Source organism: Echiichthys vipera (genome assembly GCF_963691815.1).
Source record: "Echiichthys vipera genome assembly, chromosome: 9".
Classification (NCBI taxonomy): Eukaryota; Metazoa; Chordata; class Actinopteri; order Perciformes; family Trachinidae; genus Echiichthys; species Echiichthys vipera.
Window position 1 is genome coordinate 27,034,998 of NC_139834.1, and position 25,412 is coordinate 27,060,409.

Below are 25,412 nucleotides of genomic sequence, written 5' to 3' on the forward strand. Positions count from 1 at the left end.
TTGTACGCACGAGCCCACCTGTCTATCAAAAGTTCCACAGTCAATATTCAATTGATCCCTTTATGTCTCTTTGCTGTCGGTCAGTTTTTAATCATTGCTGCTAGAGCAGTTTGGTTTTCAGTATCCTGCAGCCCGACCCGTTAAGGTGGTTGCTGCAGAGCACATCCTCCCAACTCATCCTTTTTACCACATTTTCTTAGTAAGGATGCAAAGCTTTCAGTCAAACACACTTTCTACATCTACGATTGACCACTTCATTAAATAAAACTCTAGTGCCGTACTGTAAGGTCGAGTTTTAGTAAGGTCTTGAGTTGAAATGCACACAACATGATTTTTGTACCATACAGGCCTACAGAAAAATTCAAATAGTACAAATATTCCATCCTTAGTGTCTGTTTAAATAATATCAATTTAGTGAAGTTTGTGATATTTTTGTGGTTCTGTCTTAAAGCCCCAAAACTATACTGCAATTTTCTGTCCTTAATGGTATACTGGTTAGTATACACAGTATAAGCACAGACAAGGAGCATAGGTGCACAAACTACAAGTAAGGACAGAGTAAAGGACATTAATCCTAATTATGGCAGCATGTCAAATAGCCATTGTTTTATAGATTTAGAGAATGATTTCAAATAAGTGATGTTGCTTAGTTCTGTGGGTATAGAATTCAAAGTCAGTAAGACTTTTGCTCTGAGTTTTGTCTGTTTTATGGGCCCATAATTCTGGCGTTCTCCAAACACCGCTTCATTTTAACTCTGTTAACACGTGCTCATTGTTTTTCAGTTAGGAGTATTGTGTAAATCGACTGCTTTTAGTTGGGATGAAGCAAATTGACTCCTCTCTTCTCTCCCTCTCCTCCCCTCACCCCTCTCTTCTCTCAGACTCCACTGTGACAGTGCCGGTGTCGTGCTCGGCCTCGTTGCCCATGGACCTCAGGGTGGGAGAGCGGGGGATGCGCCCTGGTTCGGACACGGCGCTCCTCACCCCGCTGCACCCTCCTTTACTCCTCACTCCGTTCTCCCCTCAGCCCCGCACCTCTTTCTCCCAACAGCAACTGCACCAGCACATCCGGGTAAATGATTTAAAAGCCTCTTGAAAAAATATTGTACATTATATTTTCTTACATGTTGACCTTACATTAACAATTGCTCTATATATGTTGTTAAATGTGTGTTGGTGGGGTTTAGTTTAATATGGAGCAGAGGAGGCGAGAGCAGGAGCACCATGAGAAACAACAGGAGCTGCAGCAGCTAAAGCACAAAGACAAGAGTCAACAGAGTGAGTCCACACACACACACACACACACACACACACACACACACACGCACACGCACACGCACACGCACACACATACACTAGGTTTATGTTGCTAAAAGATCCATGTCGCGTTTGAAGCTGTAATACTTTTTTCACTGAGAGTTATATAAAACTATTTCCACATCTTATTTATATAAATAATTGAATATAAATAATTAGCGTGCTAAATAGTTGCCAGAAAGGAAAGTCCCAGTCAGAGATCAAATTCAACATAGTTGGACACCGCCGTTACTCCAATATTAAAACTGTTTGCTTTGAGATGAGCGCTAAATATAACCTGACAACTGGAGCTACAACAGTGGGGTTAAATGGGGCAGGGCACATAAAGTCACTGGGTCAATATTGACTTGAACACTCCTAACACCTCCTGTTACCTCTCTGCACACACACACACACACACATACACTTACACACACACACACACACACACACACACACACACACACACACACACACACACACACACACACACACAGAAATAGTAATGGACATACTCAACTAAACCAAGACTCTCAACCATGCGTGGCATACATAGATTTGCAGAAACTCTCCACATCATTGGTCCTCTTGTCTTAATCACATGTTTTAGTAATAGTCACTGGTTATGTCCTGCACACTGGAATTTTGCTTGGCTTTTCCTTGTTCCTCCTATTCTAATGAAACAGTTGGCAAGTCCTTTTTTTGAGTTGGTGATTGTTTTTGTTGTTATTATTGATTGACAGGTGCAGTAGCCAGTTCCCTGGTGAAACAGAAGCTCCAGGAGGTGATTCTTAAGAAGCAGAAACAGGCAGCGCTGGAAAGAACAAACTCCAACATTCTGACTGCCACTCCTGTAGCATACAGGTGACACACAATACACACAAACAGTATAGTGTAACAATATCAAAACACTAAATATGCTATATACTAATATCATGGACACTTTGATTGTACTACATGTCCCAATCTACTACGCACCGATAATTCTTTAAATAACCCCCCTTGATTCTCTGTCCAACTCCAAAATCTGGATTTTAAATAAACCTCTAGCCTATATGGTATGTGTAGTAGTCGTATTTCAATTTGCGTGTGTGTATGTGTTGTGTTTTCCCAGAAAGCTGGGCCCAGACCCCAGTGTGTCCTCCCAGCCTCTGGTCTCACCTCCGTCACAGTCGTCTCCTGAGGGTCCAGAAGGGACGCCTTTACGCAGAGCAGGTAAAACATTTGACAACCTAACAATGTTCAGTTGCCATTAGGAGTGCAGGGACGTAATCAATCTGATTTTGCAACAATGCTGTTCTGCGGGAGACTAAGTGGACCTGGCTCACTGATCGAGCGCTCTTTTAATGCGAATCTACTGAATTGGTAAAGTTGCATGGAGACAAGAAGTTTTTGAATACACATGGAAAATAGTAAAGGAAACAGAAATGATAATAAAGATATTTAAGCTGTAAAGGATGAAGGAATACCATTTAAGATTCAGCTGCTTAAGTTTCAGTGTCCTTCTATTGTATGTGCTGGTCCACTGGGACACTTGAATATACAAGAGCCATCGTTACTAGCATCTATTACCTACTATGACAAGTCAAAATGTCTGCTGTGAACCGTAAATGTGACGAATTTCATTAACGGTAAAGAGGCTGCATCCTTGTTCAATCACATAAAGTAACATTCCCCACGTTGCTTTGATCTGTTAGCGTCTGAGCCCAACCTGAAGGTGAAACACAAGCTGAAGAAACACCTAAACACCCGCAAGAGCCCGCTCACCCGCAAAGAGAGTGCCCCCGCCACCGTCAAGCACAGAGTACCTGAGACACTGGGTAATAAGGCTCACGACAAACATTGGTTTTCATTCTTTAATACTACGTTTAAAATGTTGAGCGTGAACAAGTTGCATAATCATATTCTAAACTCACACACCGCCTTTCTCTCAACAGACTCGTCCCCCAGCAGCAGCAGCACTCCGGTCTCTGGCTGCAGTTCTCCCAATGACAGTCTGCCCAATGAAAACGGACTGCTGCCATCTACAGGCGGCCTGTCGCACGAGGTGAGCAGAGACACACGCATCATGTTGTTGAGTCCTTTCAGATTAAAACGTCAGCTCAAGTTGAACTGAAATAAAATAACCATGTTTTAAAACAGTTAAGTTCTTTGGTATAGAGCTTACCTGTTTGATCGAAAACTGGTTTGGTTGTTAGGTAATCCTGATGAGGTTGGATAGCTAAAGAGAAGAGGTTTTTCTGTCTTAGAGAGAGTTTCAAACAAGTAAGGACGCGGTTTGATTAGAAAAAAAGGTGTTCCGTGTTCATGAGTTGTGCCGAGACGCTAGGTAATGACATGTTTAAAGCAATGACACAAGAGTATGGAAGCACTGCGTGTTTGTCAGCTGTTTATACATCATTCATTTAATCACCAAAAGTCAGCCTCTGTCACACCTGCTGTGGATGTCTGACTCATCATTCTCCAGTGTCAAGACAGCACACTGTCTTAGGTTTAATTAGACCACATTGGTTTAGATTACTGTGTATTTAGCATTTTCAGGATCGGCTCCAGCCCCCCCGCGACCCCAACCCCGGGATAAGCGGTTGAAGATGAATGAATGAATGAATGAAAGCCTGACATTTGTTCCCAGCATTAAGATCATATAGAAAAGGCCTATTGTGTATCTATTGCAGAGCAGGCATCAAGAAAGGGACTTTATTATGGGATACACAACCTGCATGGGTCTTAAACGTTAAATGGAATCTGAAGTGTATTGCTTTGAACATATTTCATTTGAGATTTGAATACAAATGTATTATTCTTGAATCTAACTGGAACAAACTTCCAGAAAACTGCAAGTCTGCTGCAACTCTTTTCTGTGTGCCGCTGCTTTTCAGTGAACTGCACTGTAACTTCTGTATCTGTAACAATCTTTTATATGTTTTAAATATCCTTTTATATGTTTTAAATATTTTATGTTTCATGTGTTTTCCCCTCCAGTGCTTTTAATGTGTAATGTAAAGCACTTTGAAATACCCTGCTGTTGAATAGTGGCACACAAATAAACTTGCCTTGCCTTGAATAGTAATTATTCTTGTCATGTCCAGGCCCAGAGGCTGCTGCTCCGAGATGGCACTCTGGCTAACTTCACCATCCAGAGTCCCTCCACTCTGCCCACCATCACACTGGGACTACCAGCCAACGCCAGGGTAAACACTGAAGTGCAACAAAACATCTATCATGACAACTTCTCTATTCTTAAACCATGTCCTTTCTTTGAAACAGGGGGGAGATGTGTTCAAACTGCAAATTCTATTTTCACCAAACTAAAGCAGTGACATGCTCTGTTTAAGACACACTTACAAAAATATCTTTTGAATTATAAAGGAATCTCATTCTACGGTACAATATTTAATTCTCTCTCAATCAAAACAATAACAAAATATGTGAATGTTAAGTACCGTGGGATCAGGGGAGTTATTGTCTTCACTACCACCACCGAAATACTTAATGAAGCAGTTTTACATTAAAATAAAACGTGGCTCGTCAGCAGATGGGCTGTGAACCAAGCTGCAGCTAACGTTTGCTCAGCTTTATCTCTGATAACCTCAGATCCACATATTGAATTACTAAAATCCTCCATCCAGTTAAGAGTTGAATGAAACCATACACTAAACTTGGGAACGGTATTAAAATATACCCTAAAATATTCTTCAACCACTCTGAAAACACTGTAGAGACGACGGGGGACCGTTGAGAGATGGAAACTCCTCGAGCGAGCTCTTGTTCCATATATACTATAAGATATATCGCAAGTATGTACTTTAAAACTCGATAAAAAATCAATGTATGACAGTTTCTGGCAGACAACCACAACGCAAGGGGATATGACTCCATTGACAGGCTACCAGATGACGGTTACCTAGAATAAAATGATCGATTTTTCTGGTTTGAACTTTGTTGGAAACATTTGGGATAGTGTAAGTTCATAAGTCACCTCGTTTTGTACTCATTTTAATGAGGAAATGTTTAACTTTAGCTTTTAAGGAGATGTGTATTAGAATGCAGTGACTGTACAGTGCAGTGTGTACTCATAACATCCCATGACTTGAATATCTCAATGAAATGTAGGAATGAATGAAATGTACCCTCCCCATTATCCTGTTTTAAACAGGACGTACATCAAATACAGGAAGCACGGTGCCCTTTAACTGTTGTTTCATTATGACATTGATGAACTATATTTAGATTTAAGTGAGTCAAGAGTTTTCCTCATCACGTCAGCTGGATACATTTTTTTGTGTCATCTGAACAATCACCCCCTGTAAACATGCTGAAATGTATTCATCTCATTCTTTTTATGCCCGTAAATTCAGCTGTGATAAAGATAGCTTGTTATGTCCTGCTATAAAAGCTGTTGAACTGTGTGTGTGTGTGTACGTGTGCAGGCTGAAGGAGAGCTGTCCTCTCTGAGGGTTGGCCGGGTGCCAGTGGTTACTGCCGGAGGCTCATCGGTTTTCCTCCCCCTGAGCAGAGAGGACCAGCCTGGGCAGCTGAACCCTCATCTGCCTGTCATCATCCTGGAGCCCTCTGGACTGGTGCACACTCCACTACTCACTGGTGAGACACACACACACACACACACGCTGACACATTTACTGTGGGCATGGACATGCATATACACACCCAGTACACAGGCACACATAATAATAATAATAATAATAATAATAATAATAATAATAATAATAATAATAATAATAATACTGCATTTTATTTATATAGAACCCTAGCAACCGAATCCCCAGGTGCCTCACAGTGAGGGTAAACATCATTAACATTATTAAAGGCATTAATATAAAAATTAGAGTTAAAATATGATGAATGAAATTAAAACAACATTTACAAACTACATTTAGAGACCCAAACATATGATCCAGGATCCTAGGGGAAGGCAGAGCGGAACAGGTGAGTCTTAAGATTAGATTTAAAAAACAAAAAAACAAAAACCATGGACACATACATTCATCAACTTTCACCGTAAGCCTTTAATTGAATTGTCTGAGATGTTAGAGCACCACCTAGTGGTTACATTTAGAACAATATTTTTTTTTTATCTTTGATGGATCAACAAGTAAACCAGTTTGGCGTTGTTTTATTTTATTATGCTCACAGAAACTAATCCTTTTTCTCCACCTTTGTGTTTCTGTCTCTGACCAGTTCCAGGCCTAGACACCGTCCCGCTACAGTTTGCCCCCCAGTTAGACCACCTTTCTCCTGGAGGCACCCACCCTCACAAGCCTCTGAGCAGAACACGCTCGGAGCCCCTCCCCCAGAGCCCGCGGAACCTTCACACACATCTCCTCCAACAGCAGCACAACACACAACTACTGGAGAGGCTCAAACAGCAAACTCACCTGGGCAAGGTACAGAGACACAAAAAAAGAATCCCTAAAATGCATAGATCCGTATCGGATCTGTATCCGTTTTCACAACCAGTTCACATTCTATATTGTGTTCCTCATACTGTCTGAATTGACCTGTCTGAAACGCTCCATTTTACACTCTTAGTCTCTGCACCATCAGAATGTAAAGGCAATATAGCAGCACATTTTATCTAAATATAGTCATATTCAAGTCCTGACGGCTTGTTTAAAGGCAAAGTTTCGTAATTCAGCTGTGTGCATTTCTCTGTGGATTGAGTGTTTTGGTATTTTCACAGTATTTATATAACACCATGACCTGATTTATAATATATAAAGACAAAGAAATCTCACTTTTTACAATATGAGACCTTTAAGTCTGCCAATTAGCCATTTGAATGTATATATAAATTTACTTAATTAAGTCATTTCAGTCCTGAAATGACACTTGCTGCCATATGCGGTGTTTGCATAAGGTCAGACTTCAAGTTAGCCTCCTTGTGAAAGATTAAAGGCTCTCTTTTACAAAGTTTTATATTACAACCCATAAGCTAAGCATATTCACATAGGAGGTAAATATGGCAACAAATTATTTTGCATTGGCTAAAGAACAGAAGAGAACCACAACAGTCTAAAGGCCGTGATATTAAATGTTGATTTGATTGTAGAACTGAGATGTCCTCCTCTTCAGACTTCAGACGATAGTTTATCCAGTTTGTGTAGATTTTTAAATGTAAATGTGTGTACGTGCAGTTGATGTCTAAGTCCAGCGAGAAGCCCAGACTGCATCAGATCCCCTCTGAGGATATGGACTCAGAGGACGGTGGCGCGACGTCGCCCACAGAGCCGACCTATCAGAGCAGAGGGAGGGCGGAGTCATTGAGGGAGGCGGAGCCAACGGCATCTAAGAGCCACGAAGACCAACTGAACCTGCAACATGCACTCATACTCAACCAGGTTTGAAAACATTGCATACTTGCACATATAAGATACACATTCAGAAAGCAGGTAGAGCACCACGCGTGTTCTTCATCCCACTGCCCTGTAGGGGGCAGACTAACACCGCTGCATAGTTTTGTGGTTTGACAAGTACTCATTCCATCAAAGCGGTTATTTTAGCATGATATACTTACAGGGTGCATACACTGTAGGCTGAGCTATTACTGTGTCAGTCCCTGATGAGACAAAACACATAGTCAGGCGTCAGGCTTTGTTAGGCGGTATTGAATGGTTTTAGTACCCACATTTTAAAGGGAGAGATCAGAGTCAAAAATAACTTCCACACTCAAAGCCGTATACTTGATACTGACAGACCCAGGCGGCTCTACAGGTCATCGGAGGGCCCAAATAAAAGCCATCTCAGATTTTATTGACATTAAGCTGGAGGAAGTTCAGTGCTTCTCAGCACTCGATGTGAGCCTTGAATACCAATCACTTAGAGAGTTTTAGAGGGATGTACAGCTGCATACCATATGTGTAGCAATGGAGCTGATGTTATGAGCACTGATATATCCATGGTTTAGAATACAAAATAGCCCCACTACAGTTTCTGTTCTACACTTTCTCACTCTTTACTTTTACTATTATGTTCATGGTATTTAGTGTAATTATAACTATGACTATGTTTGATCCTTATCTCCCTCGCTCTTCCTCTAGTCGTTGCTGTGGGAACAGCAGAAGCAGCTGCAGCAGCTGCATCGACAGATGGAGACCCTGGCAGTGCCCATGTTACGCGGCAGTGGCGGGGTTGGCAGTGGGTTGGGTGTCCATCGCCCCCTGTCACGTACACAGTCATCCCCAGCCTCCACCTCTCTCACTCTGCCTGAGAAACCTCTGAGCCTGACCGCACAGGATACCAGCAGCAAACCACGCTTCACCACTGGTGAGTCAGTTCTCTTGATATAGTATTGTTACAGGTATGTATTATCATTTTCTTAATGATGCTTCAAGTTCAGGGTGCCCCCATGTCTTAGGGGTTAAATCGCTGATCATACTGTATAACCGCAACGTCCCCGGTTTGAGTCTGACCAGGGGCCTTTGTTGCGTGTTGCTGCCCATCTCTCTCTCTTATTTCCAGTCATGTCCCAAATAATGATAATAATAATAAATTAACAATTATATTTCACATTGGAGATGGGCAATATATCAATATTATATGTATATTGTTATATGACACTAGATATCATCTTAGATTTTGGATATCATAATGTGAGGCTGCGTTACAGTAAAGTGATGTCATTTTCTAAACAGACCATTCCAGCTCTCCTCTTATTTGCCTTTCACACTTAGTCATTATATTCACATTACTGATGATTATATTATTAAAAAGAGTGTCTCTATATTGCCCATCCCTATTTCATATAATTCCCAGCCACTAGCACCATGCACTGATCAGCAGAGGTTAATGTCGTATCATGTATTTGCAACATTTTGTGATCAATTCAGTTTTTTGATTGCGTGTGTGTTTTTGCAGGCCTGGTGTATGATTCTCAGATGCTAAAGCACCAGTGTACATGTGGAGACAACAGCAGTCACCCAGAGCATGCTGGGAGGATACAGAGCATCTGGTCCAGACTACAGGAGAGAGGCCTGAGGGGACAGTGTGAGGTATGGCACAGGACACCCATTTCATGATCTGACCTACAAAGGTTAGATTTTATTTGTCTGTCTAATAAAAACAAGAGCAGTTGAGTTCACAGGTACATGAGATTCTGCTGGAGCACAATCTGTCTGTGTAACATTATTATTTATTATACGTTATACATCATCCATGTGCATATGATGCCCTATGTAATGCCATCTTTTTGGTCCTGACATCAAATGAAATTTTCTGTTCAAACAGACTATTCGTGGTCGTAAAGCCACTCTGGAGGAGCTGCAGTCGGTCCATACTGAACGCCATGTCTTGCTCTATGGCACCAACCCGCTCAACAGACTCAAACTGGATAACCGCAAACTGGCTGGTATGCCTCACTGTCTTAAAGGGATGCTTTGCCTATTTTAATCCAGCTTTGTTAAAGGGCAGTGTGTGCAGATGAACTCCGTGGCAGCAGTGCACAGAGCTTTCTGCTGTGGAAAGCTAAAACCGTTCATCTGCACACTGCCATGACACAGAGCTGGATTTAAATCAGTAAAGTGTCCTTTTCGATCTCTTACCTTAAATGTTTTCGTTTACTGTTTAGCTGTAAAATGAGAAAGTTTGTGACCCGATCACCAGCCGGGGCAGACCTTCTCATTTTACAGCTATAAAAAAAACGTACACTAAAATATGTTGTCTAAACATTTTAGGCCAGAAATAGGAAATAAAGTAACCGAATTCCTAACAAGCAGTGATTGACACTGTGTCAAAGACTCCTCTGCTCTTATCGGTTGTTTTGCTTTTTCTATTTTTTCACAGATCCGTCTCATGCTATCGGCTATAAATAGACAGTTTGTGCAAATGTGATATAAAGTTATTTTAATAAAAGGTACCTTTTTAAAAAATTGCAAATGTGACAGTTGTACATAGCGTACTGACTATATCATTACAAATCATCCCATACCATGAGTTCTCTTAATGACAGTTCAGTTTATGGTTTCTATTCTCATGAAACTGAAACGTAATAAACATGTAAACATATACAGTAAATTGTAATGTTTCTGTTCCCTAAGGAATCCTCTCTCAAAGGATGTTTGTGATGCTACCATGTGGGGGTGTAGGGGTAAGACAACACACACACACACACACACACACACACACACGCACACACAGAGCTCTATTTTTGATCATACTGAAATCCTCCAAAGCTCTTAATGAAAGCTATACAATACTGCGCTGATGAAAGACGATACTGTTTCAAAGAAAAGCAACAAAGACAAGCGAGAGAGAGAGAGAGAAAGACTAGAAAGACAGGATATTAAAGAGGAAAAGAGAGTTGGCTCGGCCCACTGCTAACATTTGCCTGACAGTCCGTGTCGGACCATGACAAGTCAGAGCTAATGAGAACAACATGTCCATGACCGGGGATAAAAGAAATGCCTCAGATTTCATTGTCTGAGCCAGATGGACAGTAATACCAGTTTGTGAACAAACAGACGAGAGAAAAAACAGAATGGAAAGGAAAATGACCAGCACTATGGGTCTGGACATTTTCACTTTCGACATAGTCAGGCTTCATACGACAGATATAAATATTTCCACGCTATTTGTTTCTATTCTGTCACTAAGTAGCCTCTGTCATTTGTCCTTCGATATGCAGGTTGATAATGACACCATCTGGAATGAGTCGCACACTTCAACGGCATCACGCATGGCAGCAGGCAGCGTTGTGGAGCTGGCTTGCAGAGTTGCCAAAGGAGAGCTAAAGGTGAGAAACTCAACCCTGGAAGAAAGAGCCTGACGGTCAGTCAGTGCCTTTTCAGGTACTGGGTCATGGAACTGAGTTATTGTGATGTCATTCTGGAGTTTGTAACCATCGCCAGCAGCGTTTGTGATTTCTGTATGTGAACATCAAAAATCAGAAAGACACGTCAACTTAGAAAAGCATCCGGCAAAGAAGCGTGCCTCACCCTGCCTGAAGGACCAAGTGAACCACTTCAAACTGAAATCATGGCCTAAAATCTTCTTTCTTTCTTCTTCCTCACAATGATTAATTCTGGGATAGACATGAAACTGTTCTTGGTCGAATGTTGAAGTATAATTGGCACAAAGTATTTATAGCTGGCAGCCTTAATCCACACAGTTTTAGCCTAAAAAGACAATAAATACCAAACTAAAGCTCAGTCTATACTGAGCAGGGCTACTACACGACCACTATAACACACTACAACCACAGTGCAACCGCTCCAGCCCAGAAAAGCTATACATATATAAGGGAATGTATACTGTAATACTAATTTACAAGACAAAATAAGTAAGTTGAATGGCCTCCACCACCTGAAGCCATTCATTTGATCTTGTGTGATCATGAAATGTTTTACTTTATTCTTTGAGTTTTAGTCACTTCACTGTCTTTTTAAAAATGTAATGTAAATCTTATATACACATTAAGAATATTAAAGTCAAAATAAGCAGTTTGCTATTACATAACAATTATTATTACTACTTCTACTTTACTGCTAAACATACAGACAGCACTGACATAAACAAACTTTACATGCATATCAGGAAACATTAGTTGCTGTATCGTGTTTCTTCTTGAGATCTGTCGTCTATACGTTTCTAAATGACAGGTTTTGAATTTATTTTAAGAAAGAATATTACAACTTTAAGAAAGAGGCTTCTTCATTTATGTGTGCCAAATCTGTTATATTCCTGTACATAATGAACAGCATGTTAGTTTCTTAACAGAGCTCTTACATTTCTTCATATCCAGTGAAACTCTGATTAATAGCGTCTTCTTCTGCACAGAATGGATTTGCTGTGGTCAGGCCGCCAGGACATCACGCAGACCCCTCCAATCCAATGTAAGTGTGTGTGTGTGTGTGTGTGTGTGTGTGTGTGTGTGTGTGTGTGTGTGTGTGTGTGTGTGTGTGTGTGTGTGTGTGTGTGTGTGTGTGTGTGTGTGTGTGTGTGTGTGTGTGTGTGTGTGTGTGTGTGTGTGTGTGTGTGTGTGTGTGTGTGTGTGTGTGTGTGTGTGTGTGTGTGTGTGTGTGTGTGTGTGTGCGTGCGTGCGTGCGTGCGTGCGTGCGTGCGTGCGTGCGTGCGTGCGTGCGTGCGTGCGTGCGTGCGTGAATCACATGCTCTGTGAGTTTTCCTCTTCTCGCTGTGCTGTCAGCAGCCTCTCTGTGGAGGATATTTATGAAGTGATAGATAGAAGACAAAGGGACAAAATAAATACAAAGTTAGATAAATTATTTTTTCTGCATGTTGGTTTAATTCTCCAGATCTGTCTTTACACTTATGTTTCCTTCTCTCTGTGTCCATCAGGGGTTTCTGTTACTTCAATTCCGTGGCCATAGCTGCCAAGCAGCTGCAACACAAGCTCAGCGTCAGCAAGATCCTCATTGTTGACTGGGTAAGGCCGCTCGTTAACTCGTGCTTTATATCGATGTGAACCCACTGTGACACTTAGGGAGTTTATCTGCTGTGTTATTGCTCTGTATAATAGAAATATTATAATGATAATACTTCTAAAACTTTATTTATATTGCACCTTTCACAACGTAAAATGCAGCTCAAAGGGCTTTACAAGAGAAACAAATCAATAACACAGGCATTAAAAACAAGAGACATAATGAGCAAAAATGCTGTAATAAAGACCTGAAGCGATTAAAGAAAAAAAAAAGGCCATGATATCACGTTAAAGGTATGCAGTGTAATGGCTGCAGTACTGGTGTAATATAGTCTCTTTTTCTCTTTTTTTGCTACAATTCTTGCTGCTGCATTTTAAACAATATTTATGGTAATCCAGTAAAGTATCTAGTATAGTATAGAGCATTACAGTAATCAGTGAGAGAAAACTCAATAGCATGGGTCAACTTTTTGGCAACTTGTAGGGCCTAATGGTAAAAGGTAATCTGTGTAATGTTGTTGATATGCGATTTGAAACGTATCTCAGAGTCGAGGATAACACCCCGGTTTTTTACTTCAGGCTTATTGTGTAGAGCCAGACTAACAGGTTTGCTCAATATGCTCTTCTCTGTGTGCATTCGTACCAGTTATTAAAAAATATATATGTTAATTTCTGCATTATTACTCACTCACTGTCTTCCCTCATACTGTTTCTAGGATGTTCACCATGGTAACGGCACCCAGGAAGTGTTCTACAGCGACCCCAGCGTTCTCTACATCTCACTTCATCGCTATGACGATGGAAACTTCTTCCCTGGCAGTGGGTCGCCAGCTGAGGTGGGTGCCGTCCAGGCCACATTGTCATCCACACGATATTACAGCCTGACATGTGACATGTAAACTGCAGATGTTTTACTGAATGGTGGCACGGATGACATGCAAGTATTTTTGGGTTTAGGTTGGTTCTGGAGCAGGCAAGGGCTTCAATGTGAATGTAGCGTGGACCGGAGGACTGGACCCACCCATGGGAGATGCTGAATACCTTGCTGCATTCAGGTAGAACCAACAACTTTATTTAAACACATGTTCTCCCCGTGTCTGCATGGGTTTTCTCTGGGTTCTCCGGTTTCCTCCCACCATCCAAAAACATGCACGTGTTAGGTTAATTGATGACTCTAATATTGCCCTTAGGTGGGAATGGTTGTCTGTCTCTGTTCGTCTCTATGTGACCCCGACAGGGACAAGCGGTTGAAGATGGATGAATTGTCTTTACTTTGTCACCCATTTGTATGTCCACTATTTGCAAGAATAGTGGAGATACTGTCAATAGACTATTGTTTACTTCTGGTTCTCAGATTCAGCACACAAGGAGAGGAAATGGAGTTTTAAACTTCTTTTGGGAAGTCCCATCTGAGTTTGTGAAGTTGGCAGGATATTGATGGAACATGGATAACATCTGGGGCTGTGTCTATTATACACTGCAGGTCTAGAACGGCTGAATCGTGCTTAAAATTATTCATACGTTTCCTGCAGCTCTTTTAATAAAGGATGGAGCCACAAATATATTCAGTGTGGAGAAAGTGAGCTAAAATAGATCCGTGTTGTGCTTCGGCATGCTCTAAAAGTTAGCCCAATGCACATTGAAAGCATTTGTTTGTGTCTTTGATGTAAAATCCAGCAGATTAGGTAACAGACAAAGAAGTCTAAGTTGGTTCACTGTCCCCAATAGTTTTGCCACCAGCTGTGTTCCAGTTTTTATTGATTAGGATTAAGTTCTTCAGTGGAGCTGAAATCAGACAATTTCTCTAGTTTCCTTTACCCTGAGCCACAACAGACACACTTAAGATGATCAGAGGCTCAGCTTCACATTGCCTCTGACGTACTTCCTGCGTGATTAATAATCTTCCTCATTTGGAGAGCATGTGTCTGGCGCTCCCTGTTTCCAATAACTGCAGATGCTTTACACTAAATGGCCTCCAGGCTTTGTGTTTGACAGACTGTGGAACGTTACTTCCTGCTTGTGGGTTGGATAATTGTCATTCGGGGGTGTTTGGGACCAATAAAGTTTCAGTAGTGTGGGCTTTTTGGTTGTCTGGTGCATCTAACCCGGAGGAAACTGTGGTAACCACACGGTTACTGGAAAAGTCGCAGACATAAGGGGGAGTCGTGCGTATGCACACAAACATGTAAAAGTTTATATACAGTACTAAAGCTCAAACACACAAGATGCACTCACACATACACATATCTGATGATCCTGGGACTAATGAAATTATAAAATAGGTTGGCTGCCTCAGCAATGATCTGCCTTTTATTTTATGCAGGTCTTGCATAAAAGGTCAATTTTCATTTCATTTTCATTTTATTTGTTTGCGCAAAATAAATAAGATTAAAATGACACATAAATTATACATGTAAATACATAAATGCACAGGTGGGACAAAAGAAACCCCTGAGGGCTGGTAAGAGATGCCACACTATACACACACTATAGAAGCAAGATGCAAATAGATGTAAAATGTTCTAAAGAATCTAAAAGAAAGAAGAAGAAAGTCATTTACAAACAGAAGACAACTTACAAACAGTCAGTACGTTTACACACGGCCATGTGCTTTTGAGAGAAGTACAGTATTACATACAGTATATACTATAATACAATAACATACAGTAAACTAATCAGACAAGATACTTGCTGACAGTGTCCCAGTGGTCCTCCAGCAAGTCCATAATGATTAATTAAGTTAATGTCACCCTCCAATATTACACAGGTCCCTCGAAACAATGTGAGATTTATTCAGATATACTACGGCTCATTTGAGGAGTTTTAGACGTCAAAAGGCAGAGCGATGATAGAAAGCAGAGATACTAAAGGAGGCTGTCCTTCCTTCTAAATTCTGTTTCCCTTCCAGCTCCAGGACTGCCTCTCTGTAGCATGACCCTGACCTTTGAACTCAACACATTTCCCTATGAGAATGATGCGAGGCCGGGGGGTTGTGCACCCTGTGTTTTTGATTGGGAACAGTTCACCTCCATGGCAATGACATGTTGAATTTTGACAACACTCAAAATGTACTTGCAATCTGGTGGTTAGATTAGATTCCTTTAATGTGCAGTAGGGGTTAGGTAAAGCATTTAAAATACAAGAAAAACTATAAATATGCATCTTGCTGGTGGATACAAAAGCCCAAAAGGTCCTTTATATGCATATATAATTGCATTTCCTATTGACAGTGATTGTGCCAGTTGGATGGAGAAAGCCAACGTTTTACAACCAGATACTGACCTGAGATATCATGGTTTAAACGATGTCCCCTTTAGAGTCTGAAGAAAAGCATTTAATGATGTTTTCAGATCCATCTGCTCAAAATTAAGATTCAAATCTGTCCCTCCCTGTTTTTTGCTCCTTAACATCAGGACTGAACAGGGAAAGTTGTGAGCGCACTGAACTAGGTAATGCTGGCTGCAGTGTTTTGTTTTCATGGTCAGAGACCTCCTTAAAGTATTGGACATTGTGGAGGTTCTGTGTTCTCTCAGTAGAGGAATCAGAGCGTGAGGCTTTTTGTTTCCTATCGTGATAAAATACAGAAAAACATATATTTGGTCAAATTCAAAACAGAAAATGTTTTGAAAAAGTATTTAATGACAAAATGAAGTTGAACCCGTCTCCAAAGTCATCAGAATTAGGGAACGCGGAGCAGTTCATGCCTCCTCAAGTACATTGGGAACAACAAAACCTGACCTGGTATTCTCTGTTTGTTTCCATCTGCCTGGAGCCCCAGATGGGGAGAGTTCACCACATTAAAACTGGTCAGATAATTGTCTGCCCAGTTATAGAAAATAATTTTAAGATGTGACGTGAGAGTTAGGATCACAGATTCCAGGTGACACATATGCGAAAAAGAAACAAAACAGAACCTCTGCCTTTTTACACAGACGAGATAGAAAGAACTAGACATAAGTCAGTATTACTGTGTCAGTTTTGCCTTTATTAGCTAGTAAAAAGTGAAACAAATGGCAGGAAATGTGGGAAGAGAGAGAGAGGGGATGACATGACACAAACGTGGACTTGAACGGAGGACATTGTGATAACTTGGTCAGTCTCTGAGCAACCGAGGCCACCAATAAGCAGTCCAGTTTAATTTTAAGACAGTGTCTCACTGAGCTACAGGCCAGAACACGGCTCTCAATCAATGATCATGTTAAGGTGTGATTCCAATGGTCTTTTTCTGCAGTTACATACATCAAATAATCCATCGGGACAGTTTTTTTCGTGTATGAACTATTAACGGGGAAATCCGGTGGAGACTGATACAGCCGGGCGTGGCTAACACTGGTTAGCTCGTGGCAGTACGGTGATTGCATTAAAACAGATTTTTTTTTTTACCACTAAAACTGCTCAAAATAACACCAAACCCCTGTAGTAGTAGTATGATAAAACGAAGCACCAACAACATAATTAGCTAACCCACGTTTATTAAGAGTGTTTTGAAAGACTTAACTGCTGGCCCAGGCACCAGCTCCTCCCGTAGTAAAGTCCATTCAAGTGGATTACCAAAGTCAATCCAAAAGGAAGGAGCCCATAGATGCTTTGTTTTATGTGTACGCATACTTCTCATGCAACTGCAGAGGTTTGGTGTTATTTTGAGCAGTATTAGTTGTTTAAAAAGCCGTTTCAATGCCTTAACCATACTGGCCCGAGCTAATCAGTGTTAGCCACTTCCGGCTGTTAGCGACTCTCCCGGATTTCTCCGTTAATAGTTGTTACACGAAAAAAACCTGTCTCGATGGCTTATATGATGTCTGTAAGTACCAGAAAATGACATTGGGATGATTTTGTGCTGGAGTTAAATTTTAAGAGCAACGGTGCAGAATAAGTCAATAACTGCACTGTAGAAGTAAAAGTGTGTTCGGCTGTTTTGAAAGATAATTTCTTTTGGGAGTTACTAATAATTGTTTTGATTAGACTGCCAGTCCACATGATCTTTTTTAAGGCTCTAATGATGAGGCACTGTGCATTAACACCTCAAAAAGAGCATTTTTCCTTTCAAGCAGTCGAAATCTAAAAGGCCCCCCACCACTTCTGCACCACGCGCCCCCGTTGCAATTAATAAAGTTTGTTGAATGGTCTGTGGGAAAAAAAGAAGAAAATAAGTGTATAAGCCATTTAATGGAAAACATTTTATGGGTTAAAGTTTGTGAGTGCTCCAACTTCAGAGGGGGAGCTTTGTTGTATTTTCACCTTATCCTTCACTCTCACCCTCCCCTCTTTTCCATTACGCCGACACACACACACACACACACACACACACACACACACACACACACACACACACACACACACACACACACACACACACACACACACACACACACACACACACACACACACACACACACACACACACACACACAGACGGTTCTCCCTCTTTCTCTCCTCCCTTGATTGATCTTTAATAAGCGTCCCCTCCGCTCCCCCACCCTCCCCCCTTCCCTCCGTCTTTCCATTAGTTTGTCTGTAGTTACTCTCTCCGGGGGAAGCGTGGCAGCTTTAATGGCTCTACAGGGGAGCAGGGGTTGGGTTTTTGCGGTTAGGTGTGTGTGTGTATGTGTGGGGACGAGTGAAGAGTGTGTGCACGCTCTGCTTCACATCCACGCGACTATGATAAAGTCTAGGTCTGCTTTATGGGTTGAAATGATTCTATGAATCAAAACTTAATACACTACCGACAGGATGACAGGGGAATTATTTCTGCCTTGCATCTGTATGTGTGTGAAAATTGTTTATGTCTTTGTGTTGTGTATATGCTGGAATGTACGTTTCATCTCCATCCTCATTTTTTTCTATGATCTCATGTTGTCCATCTGTATGCAGTCATGACAGCAGTATGTGTTTAAGTGTGTGTGTGTGTGTGTGTGTGTGTGTGTGTGTGTGTGTGTACGTACGTGTGTGTGTCTGTGTGTTAATGTGTATAAAGGGGAGGGAGAGAGGTCTCCAAAGTCCCCAGGCAGAATAATGAAGGTAAATGGATCCCAGATGGACTGTTTTTCCTCTTTTCTCTGTGTTGTCAATGACGTGAGGAGAGTGACAAGCCTCTAATGGGAAACAGACTCACACTCTGCGGCTTTGAACTCCGCCGACAGCATCGTGCCACAGAGTTGAGCCTCCCTCCGCCTCGGGACAGCATCGCTCTCTTCCCAACAACAATAGCATTAAGGGAATCTTCATCTGTTTGAAGTCTACAAACAACTCGGAGCAGCTACAGTATAATAAGAGCTGACGAAACAATATGACTTTGTCAAGCAGACTTGTCTTACTCAAAGCTGGGCAGCTTGTCCAACAGAGAAACAATGGTCCTTTGTCAACTCTGCCTGTGCTGCTGAGTCTAGGATCAGTCATACATTGGTTTCACTTGTCATGTTAATGACGTTTCTTTAGATTTTAACATGCATATTTGTCATCTCTAGGAGACTTCCCAGTTTGATTTGAGAACTGATACATTTCGCGGGATACTAGGATCAGTCTTCATGAGCTAATAAATCCAAGATCAAGTCTATCTATCAGTAACTTATTAACCTTTGAATCAACTGAGGTGTGGGATACAGCTAGTTGTACAATATCATGAAGTGTGTTGAAGTGTGCTTCTGGTCCAGATTTGACCTTTGAAACAGAATTGCATTTTGCTTTGCCAACAAAGATTTAACTGTGCCTTTGTCACCCCGTGGGTGATTCAATGTCAACTATTCTCGATGATGTCTCAGTGTTGCCTGCAGAGCTTTTCAATAGTTTTCAGAATCTCTTTGGAGTATGAAGGAGTAGAATCACTGGCATAGTGTGAGTCCACATTTCATAAGTTATCATTGAGACTTGTGTTGAAACTCTCCCTTCCCGTGAATACATAACTATACTCTGTGGTGTTCTTCTATTGCTTTTTTATTTGATTCTAAAGAAAAAGCCCAGCTTGGATCCTCTCCTTCTATTCTTTGAGTCGAACTGTATAATTATGCCTCATGTGTGCCCATCAGGGGGGGGAAACTACAATACACATGTAATTTAGATCACATTTTGTCCACTGTGCAGCAGTGTGTTTCTGACCTCTCCAATGTGTTATTATATTACAGCCAGGAGATCCCACAAAGCTGCAGTACAACATATGTTAAATGGCAAAACACAGCAGGCTTTTCATTAACGTGCACAGTGGTAAAAAAAAGGAAAGATAAAATTACACGCTGGAGTTATCCTTTAAAGAGTGTTGTGTAATACATGACTTGTATCAACCTCTATTGGCAACCAGAAGGAACTGCAACAACACACGCGTCTCTTCCAGTCCCTTGAAGTCACAGTGCCTGTGTGTTTGTGTCCCAACAGGTCTGTGGTGATGCCCATCGCCCAGGAGTTCTCTCCAGACGTTGTTCTGGTGTCAGCTGGGTTTGACGCTGCAGAGGGCAACCCCGCTCCTCTGGGAGGGTACAAGGTCACTGCCAAATGTAAGCATAGTACTCCCCCACAGACTGCACTGACCTCAGGCTCTCGTTTTTAGCAAAGGGGTGCCAATAAGAACTTTATGCATTTAGAGATATTAATAGATTATTACAGCGCCTGTCATGCATGGACCAAAGAGTCCGAGTTGTGCCTCCTTCTGTTGTACCTCGCTGCATCACTGATGTAACCATAATTATACAGCAGTAATTAGTAGTTTGTATGTTTCTCTGGGAGGATCCACAAGGTAAAAATATACGTTTGTTTTCGTAGAATATTGGAAATTATGGCAAAACTGGTTTCGGTAAAGTGAGTCTTTGGTCCAAGCTTCGTTCTGACTGACTTTAGCATGGTTCATACTGCACGTTCACATTTCTGTGTGTGTTATGTGTGTTTGTCGACCACAGGTTTCAGCTTCCTGACCCGCCAGCTGATGTCTCTAGCAGGGGGCCGTCTGGTTTTGTCCCTTGAGGGAGGTCACGACCTCACAGCTATCTGTGACGCATCCGAAGCCTGTGTCAGTGCACTCCTAGACATACAGGTGAGGAATGCTTGGAAATGGAGTTCTTGTTAGATGTCTACTTTAGGGTAATCAGTTTAACCAATGGATGAGGATGAATCCATATTCAGTGCTGAAGGTTTTTTTATATGCACAAATAAAGAACTAACACTGAGCAGTTTTACCATATCTCTTCAGTCACTTTTTATGTCTCCACACAAATGATAGTTGTGGCTGGAGTTATGATGTTGTGTCAGTTCATCCCATTCGTGAAGACAATTTGTCAGGAACCCCCTGGAAGGAATTTCTTCAAATGTGGCACAAATGTCCAATCTTTATTGGCCATAACTCAGTTACCTACACTCATGAGGACACATCACACGACTGTCTAATAAGAAAGAATGATGATGTGAAAGCTCAATTTCACTGCAACATAATATTTCTGTCCAATATTCATCGCCATAACTCAGGAACAGAAGAGGAGACATTTGGTTGGATACAGAATTATTCACACTAATCTTGATCTTGATCATTATTGTATAGATCTTCTGTGCTGCCAGTTGAAGATGTGTGTGAGGTGGCCACGTATCACCAAAAATACACTTTATACATTTTATTAAATGCTGTTTCTTCAAAGTCTTCACGACATATATTATATAAGTCTGGACAGACATGGATTTAAACTTGGCTGGCTGGTGGAGACATGCAATCGCAGGGCGGTAATTCAAGTTAACTAAGCGTTCAACCACAGAAGAGATGCCAGAATTGTCTTCATGGCTGTCTCTCTGTCCTGTAGGACCCACTGCCAGAAGAAGTCCTGCTCCAGAAGCCCAACGCTAACGCAGTCCGCTCCCTGCAGACTGTCATACAGATACAAAGTGAGCAGCACTAACATTTTATTCTTTTCTTCTTTTTTGTTGTAATTTTGACCTTTAGTTAATCCTGTAAAAGTACCCTGAGTGTCATGTATATTAATTTTCTTCACTGCATTCTTACTATTGTAATCAACACGTGCAACTAAAGATTGTTTTCATTATCAATTAATCTGCCAGTTATTTTCTTGATTAATCATTTTGTCATTAAAATCTCATAAAATAGTGAAAAATGTGCTTAGCAGTTTCTCAAAGAGCAAGGTGATGTCTTTAAGTGTCTTGTTTTGTCAGTCTAAACTCAAAGATATTCAGTTTAATATAATATATTAAAAAAAAAAAAACATGAATATTTGAGTCTGAAAAACAGAATTTTTGTATTAAACATAATTTTAACATTCAATCGATTATCTAAATAGTTGGCTATTATTTTTCTGTCCATCATTGCCATTCTAGGTACAATTCTGAAATCACATCAGTGTGCTGTTTGCATGATTACACCAGTGACCTGTATGTCTGTGGGTGTTGCAGGTCAGTGCTGGCAGAGTGTGAAGGCTTACAGTGGATCAGTGGGTCTGTCCTTCCTGGCTGCTCAGAGAAGAGACTGTGAGGAAACAGATGCTGTCAATGCTCTGGCCTCACTCTCTGTGGGAGTCCTTTCCAATAAGAGGTACAGTACAACCCAGACACATTCACACACGCACACACACACACAGACAACACAAACACACAAACACAAACACACACACACACACACAGACAAAACACATGGTCAGGTCACACAGTCATGAGAAACAAAGACAAAAATCACACCTTCATGCCTCGTGTTGACACTAACTCTCCACTCGTGTCTACTTTTCGCCCTTTCCTCCAGCCTCCCCGACGAGCCGATGGAGCATGACAGTGACTCCATGTAGAAATATCCGACCAATCACCTCACAGAACTCACTTTCAGGATTTTGGGCCTCGAAACCTCCTGCGCTGTCACTAGACCATGAAGAGGGCACGTTTGTAATGCCACTGAGCCCCACCCACCTGCCTTAATCACACACATGCACATTCACCAAGACTCAATGCTGAACCTCTACAGGCCTGCAGTGTGACCACCTCAACGCTGGTAACCACTCAGCTGAAGCCAGCAGCACTACCTGCAGCTGGGAAACCTCCTGAGACCTCACCAAAGAGCAATGATTTCCTGACTGACATTATATTTTTTCTCTTTGTTGTGAAGTCCAGTGCCAGAGCTCTGAGACCACAAACCTTATAGGAACCGACGTAATTCAGTCCAGCTCTGAATCCTCTTGAAGCACTATGTACCAGCAGCTGTTTTGTTGCCTTATCTTCGCCTTAATGTAAGGACCAATACGTTTCGGAAGAAAGAGACTTCTGACATCAGGTGAAAGCATATACGCAATACATCTGATGGATGCAAAAATATCAACGAGGAGGGGCCACATCATCAAGACATGGGGATCGTCTGTTGTTTAACGATGTCATTACATGCAGTTTAACCACTAAACGAAGACAGCAAAGAACTCGAGGGAAAGAGAAGTAAATGAAGACACAAAATGGACAACTGTGGTTTTGTAGAAAACAAAGAAAAGGCAAATGTCCTTGTTGTTTTATTGCACTGTTCATTCCATAATGTGAACCGTAAGAAATTCCAAAACTCTGGGATAAAAAAACAAAAAACAACTCCTCTCTGTAGGTTATTTAACAGTTTTTTTTTTTTAAGATTTGGATGAAATTGTGTTTGCTATCGTTTTCCCACTCGTCATCTGGGATGCCTTATGAAGTCTCTGACTCTCTCTGAGGACACATATTGGCCAAAATACTGTAGTTTTATTTTCTATGAAGTCGATCGGAAAAGTAGGCAGGATCATTTTTCACTGCTGTTCAGTGTCTTAGATGCATACACATACACAATACGTACCCACACACACATGTACAAAGCAACGATGAACTGTCGATGTACCACTAGTATTGAATACTGTATATAATTGTTTATATTTGAGACTAAAGGGGCGTTCATTCCACCGCGGCACCACTGAGGACCATTGTATTGTTCTACAGTAGCAATAATTTTAATGCACTTAATGGACATCACCCAAAGAAAACTGCCTTAAGACAGCCTGCACTTGGCAATGGGACTTTATGGAAGCAGCACAAGGGACCAGTATGGAACTGCTCTTACAGTGACTCTACTTTTTAAAAGACAACATTTTAACCTGTGGATTTAGGTGAACATCATATGTGCAGACTTTTGTATACTGTTTATTTTGAGGGCGAGCCTGGCTTTAATGTTTTCTTCATTGTCTGGGAGTTCCTGCCTATATCAAAGTCTAATTAAGGAAACGAATGCATTGCGTTGTTGTTGGAAGTGAAGTTTTCCCACATGAGACTCTTCTCTGCAACTGTGCTTTGTAGCAGCTCTTCTCGCCGTGTTACAATCAACCCAGACAATGCCGTACTAAACACGTCAGCCCGTCATCTACGCTCATGTTTGAAGTAGAGGTCATGTTGCTCATATATGTGAAGAATGTCTGACTGCCCTGCTAAAAGGGCACGTAAGGGCTCTGCATTCCAAAAGTAAAAATAACAAGATCGTGTTTCTTAGTTTGAAGATTTTTGTTAAAAATCCATTTTTTTCTTGCACACTAAGTTTGACCAGTTTAGGCTTTTAATGACCAGTCAAACTCCCCAATGAAACCGAGACTAATGAAATTCATGTTTGACTATTTACACGGCTGTCCAAAAGTGTTGTTTTAGACCTTTTCCTTTAAGTTTATCATCCATGATTGGATTTAAAGCAGAGCAGTCTGATTTCCAACTCTTGCCTGCAGAGATTTGATGGACTTTGAGGAGTTGATGAGCTTTGAACTGGTGTTTGTGTGTAAATGTAGCTTTTTGTAAAAAATCTAGATTGATAGTAGCACAATCTCCACAGCAAGTTAATGTGACTGGTCGAGGAAGTATTGTCTGTTAAGCATCCAGGTAGGAAACTGTATGAGTGTTCAGTTTGCTTTAGTCCGACCCTGGGCATCGTCTGCCCTACAGAATGCCTCAGAGCTTTTATATAAAGAAAAATGACGAGAGCTAAAAGTTACGATTTTGCCTTCGCAGACTTCTTGCTGCTGTTGCACTACTGCTCCATCCCAGTAGGATTTTTAAAGTAAACGTTGCATAGAGGATTGGGTTTCTGTAATGGGTGTAACTGAACAGTGTGTCATTCTTTTAATGTTGTTTATAGTATTCTTCAGCAAGTGATGGCATTGAAACAATATGCTGTGTCTCTTTTATCCAGCATGCCCAGCAGGTGCATGTTGTGTTTGAAATTAATGAGTGTGAGTGTGTGAGAGGGGAGCATTGTCAACTGCATGTGCACTAGTACATAGACTTCCGTCATGTGTCTTGTGCATGCATTTGCAAGGATGTGTGTGTGTGTGTGTGTGTTGTCTGTGTCTGTGTGTGTGTGTGTCCGTCAAATACTGTACATTACCTCCTGTATTATATTTCCAGTTTTTGTCTTATGTAGAGGCCAGTATTGCCTCAACTCTTAATTCCCTTTATAACAGATGTCATTTGTACCTTCTTCTTAAAAGGAACACTGTAAATAGAAACTCCAAGACCAAAATACACATGTCACACATGTGCCTTGATGCATTCAGTAGTATGTGTATTGGTAACTCTTGACTAACTGGACTTACAGTAACCCTGTATCTATAAACATGACATTGAAATCTTTGTTTCATGCTATTCTTTATTATTTACCTGTATTTGTTATTTTTGCTTCACTTTTCCTACCATGTGTATGTATAGAAAGATTGTCTATTTTTTACTGTTATTTTTCCTCTTGATTAAAAAAAAAAAATCCTCA

General features: G+C 41.1%; 1 protein-coding gene across 1 annotated transcript; it reads left to right on the forward strand.

The window, feature by feature from the left end:
• Positions 1 to 884: 884 nt before the first annotated feature.
• On the forward strand, positions 885 to 25,412 carry hdac7a (histone deacetylase 7a). Its single transcript, XM_083920780.1, has 24 exons — positions 885 to 1,072; positions 1,188 to 1,278; positions 2,040 to 2,160; positions 2,411 to 2,511; positions 2,994 to 3,116; positions 3,234 to 3,343; positions 4,386 to 4,487; positions 5,727 to 5,898; positions 6,496 to 6,701; positions 7,452 to 7,655; positions 8,355 to 8,580; positions 9,172 to 9,305; positions 9,541 to 9,661; positions 10,350 to 10,399; positions 10,937 to 11,044; positions 12,088 to 12,143; positions 12,607 to 12,694; positions 13,408 to 13,527; positions 13,649 to 13,746; positions 20,057 to 20,175; positions 20,575 to 20,708; positions 21,463 to 21,544; positions 22,067 to 22,205; positions 22,410 to 25,412. The coding sequence occupies exons 1-24, from the start codon at positions 926 to 928 to the stop codon at positions 22,450 to 22,452; spliced, it is 2,895 nt and encodes a 964-aa protein (XP_083776906.1). The 5' UTR covers positions 885 to 925; the 3' UTR covers positions 22,453 to 25,412.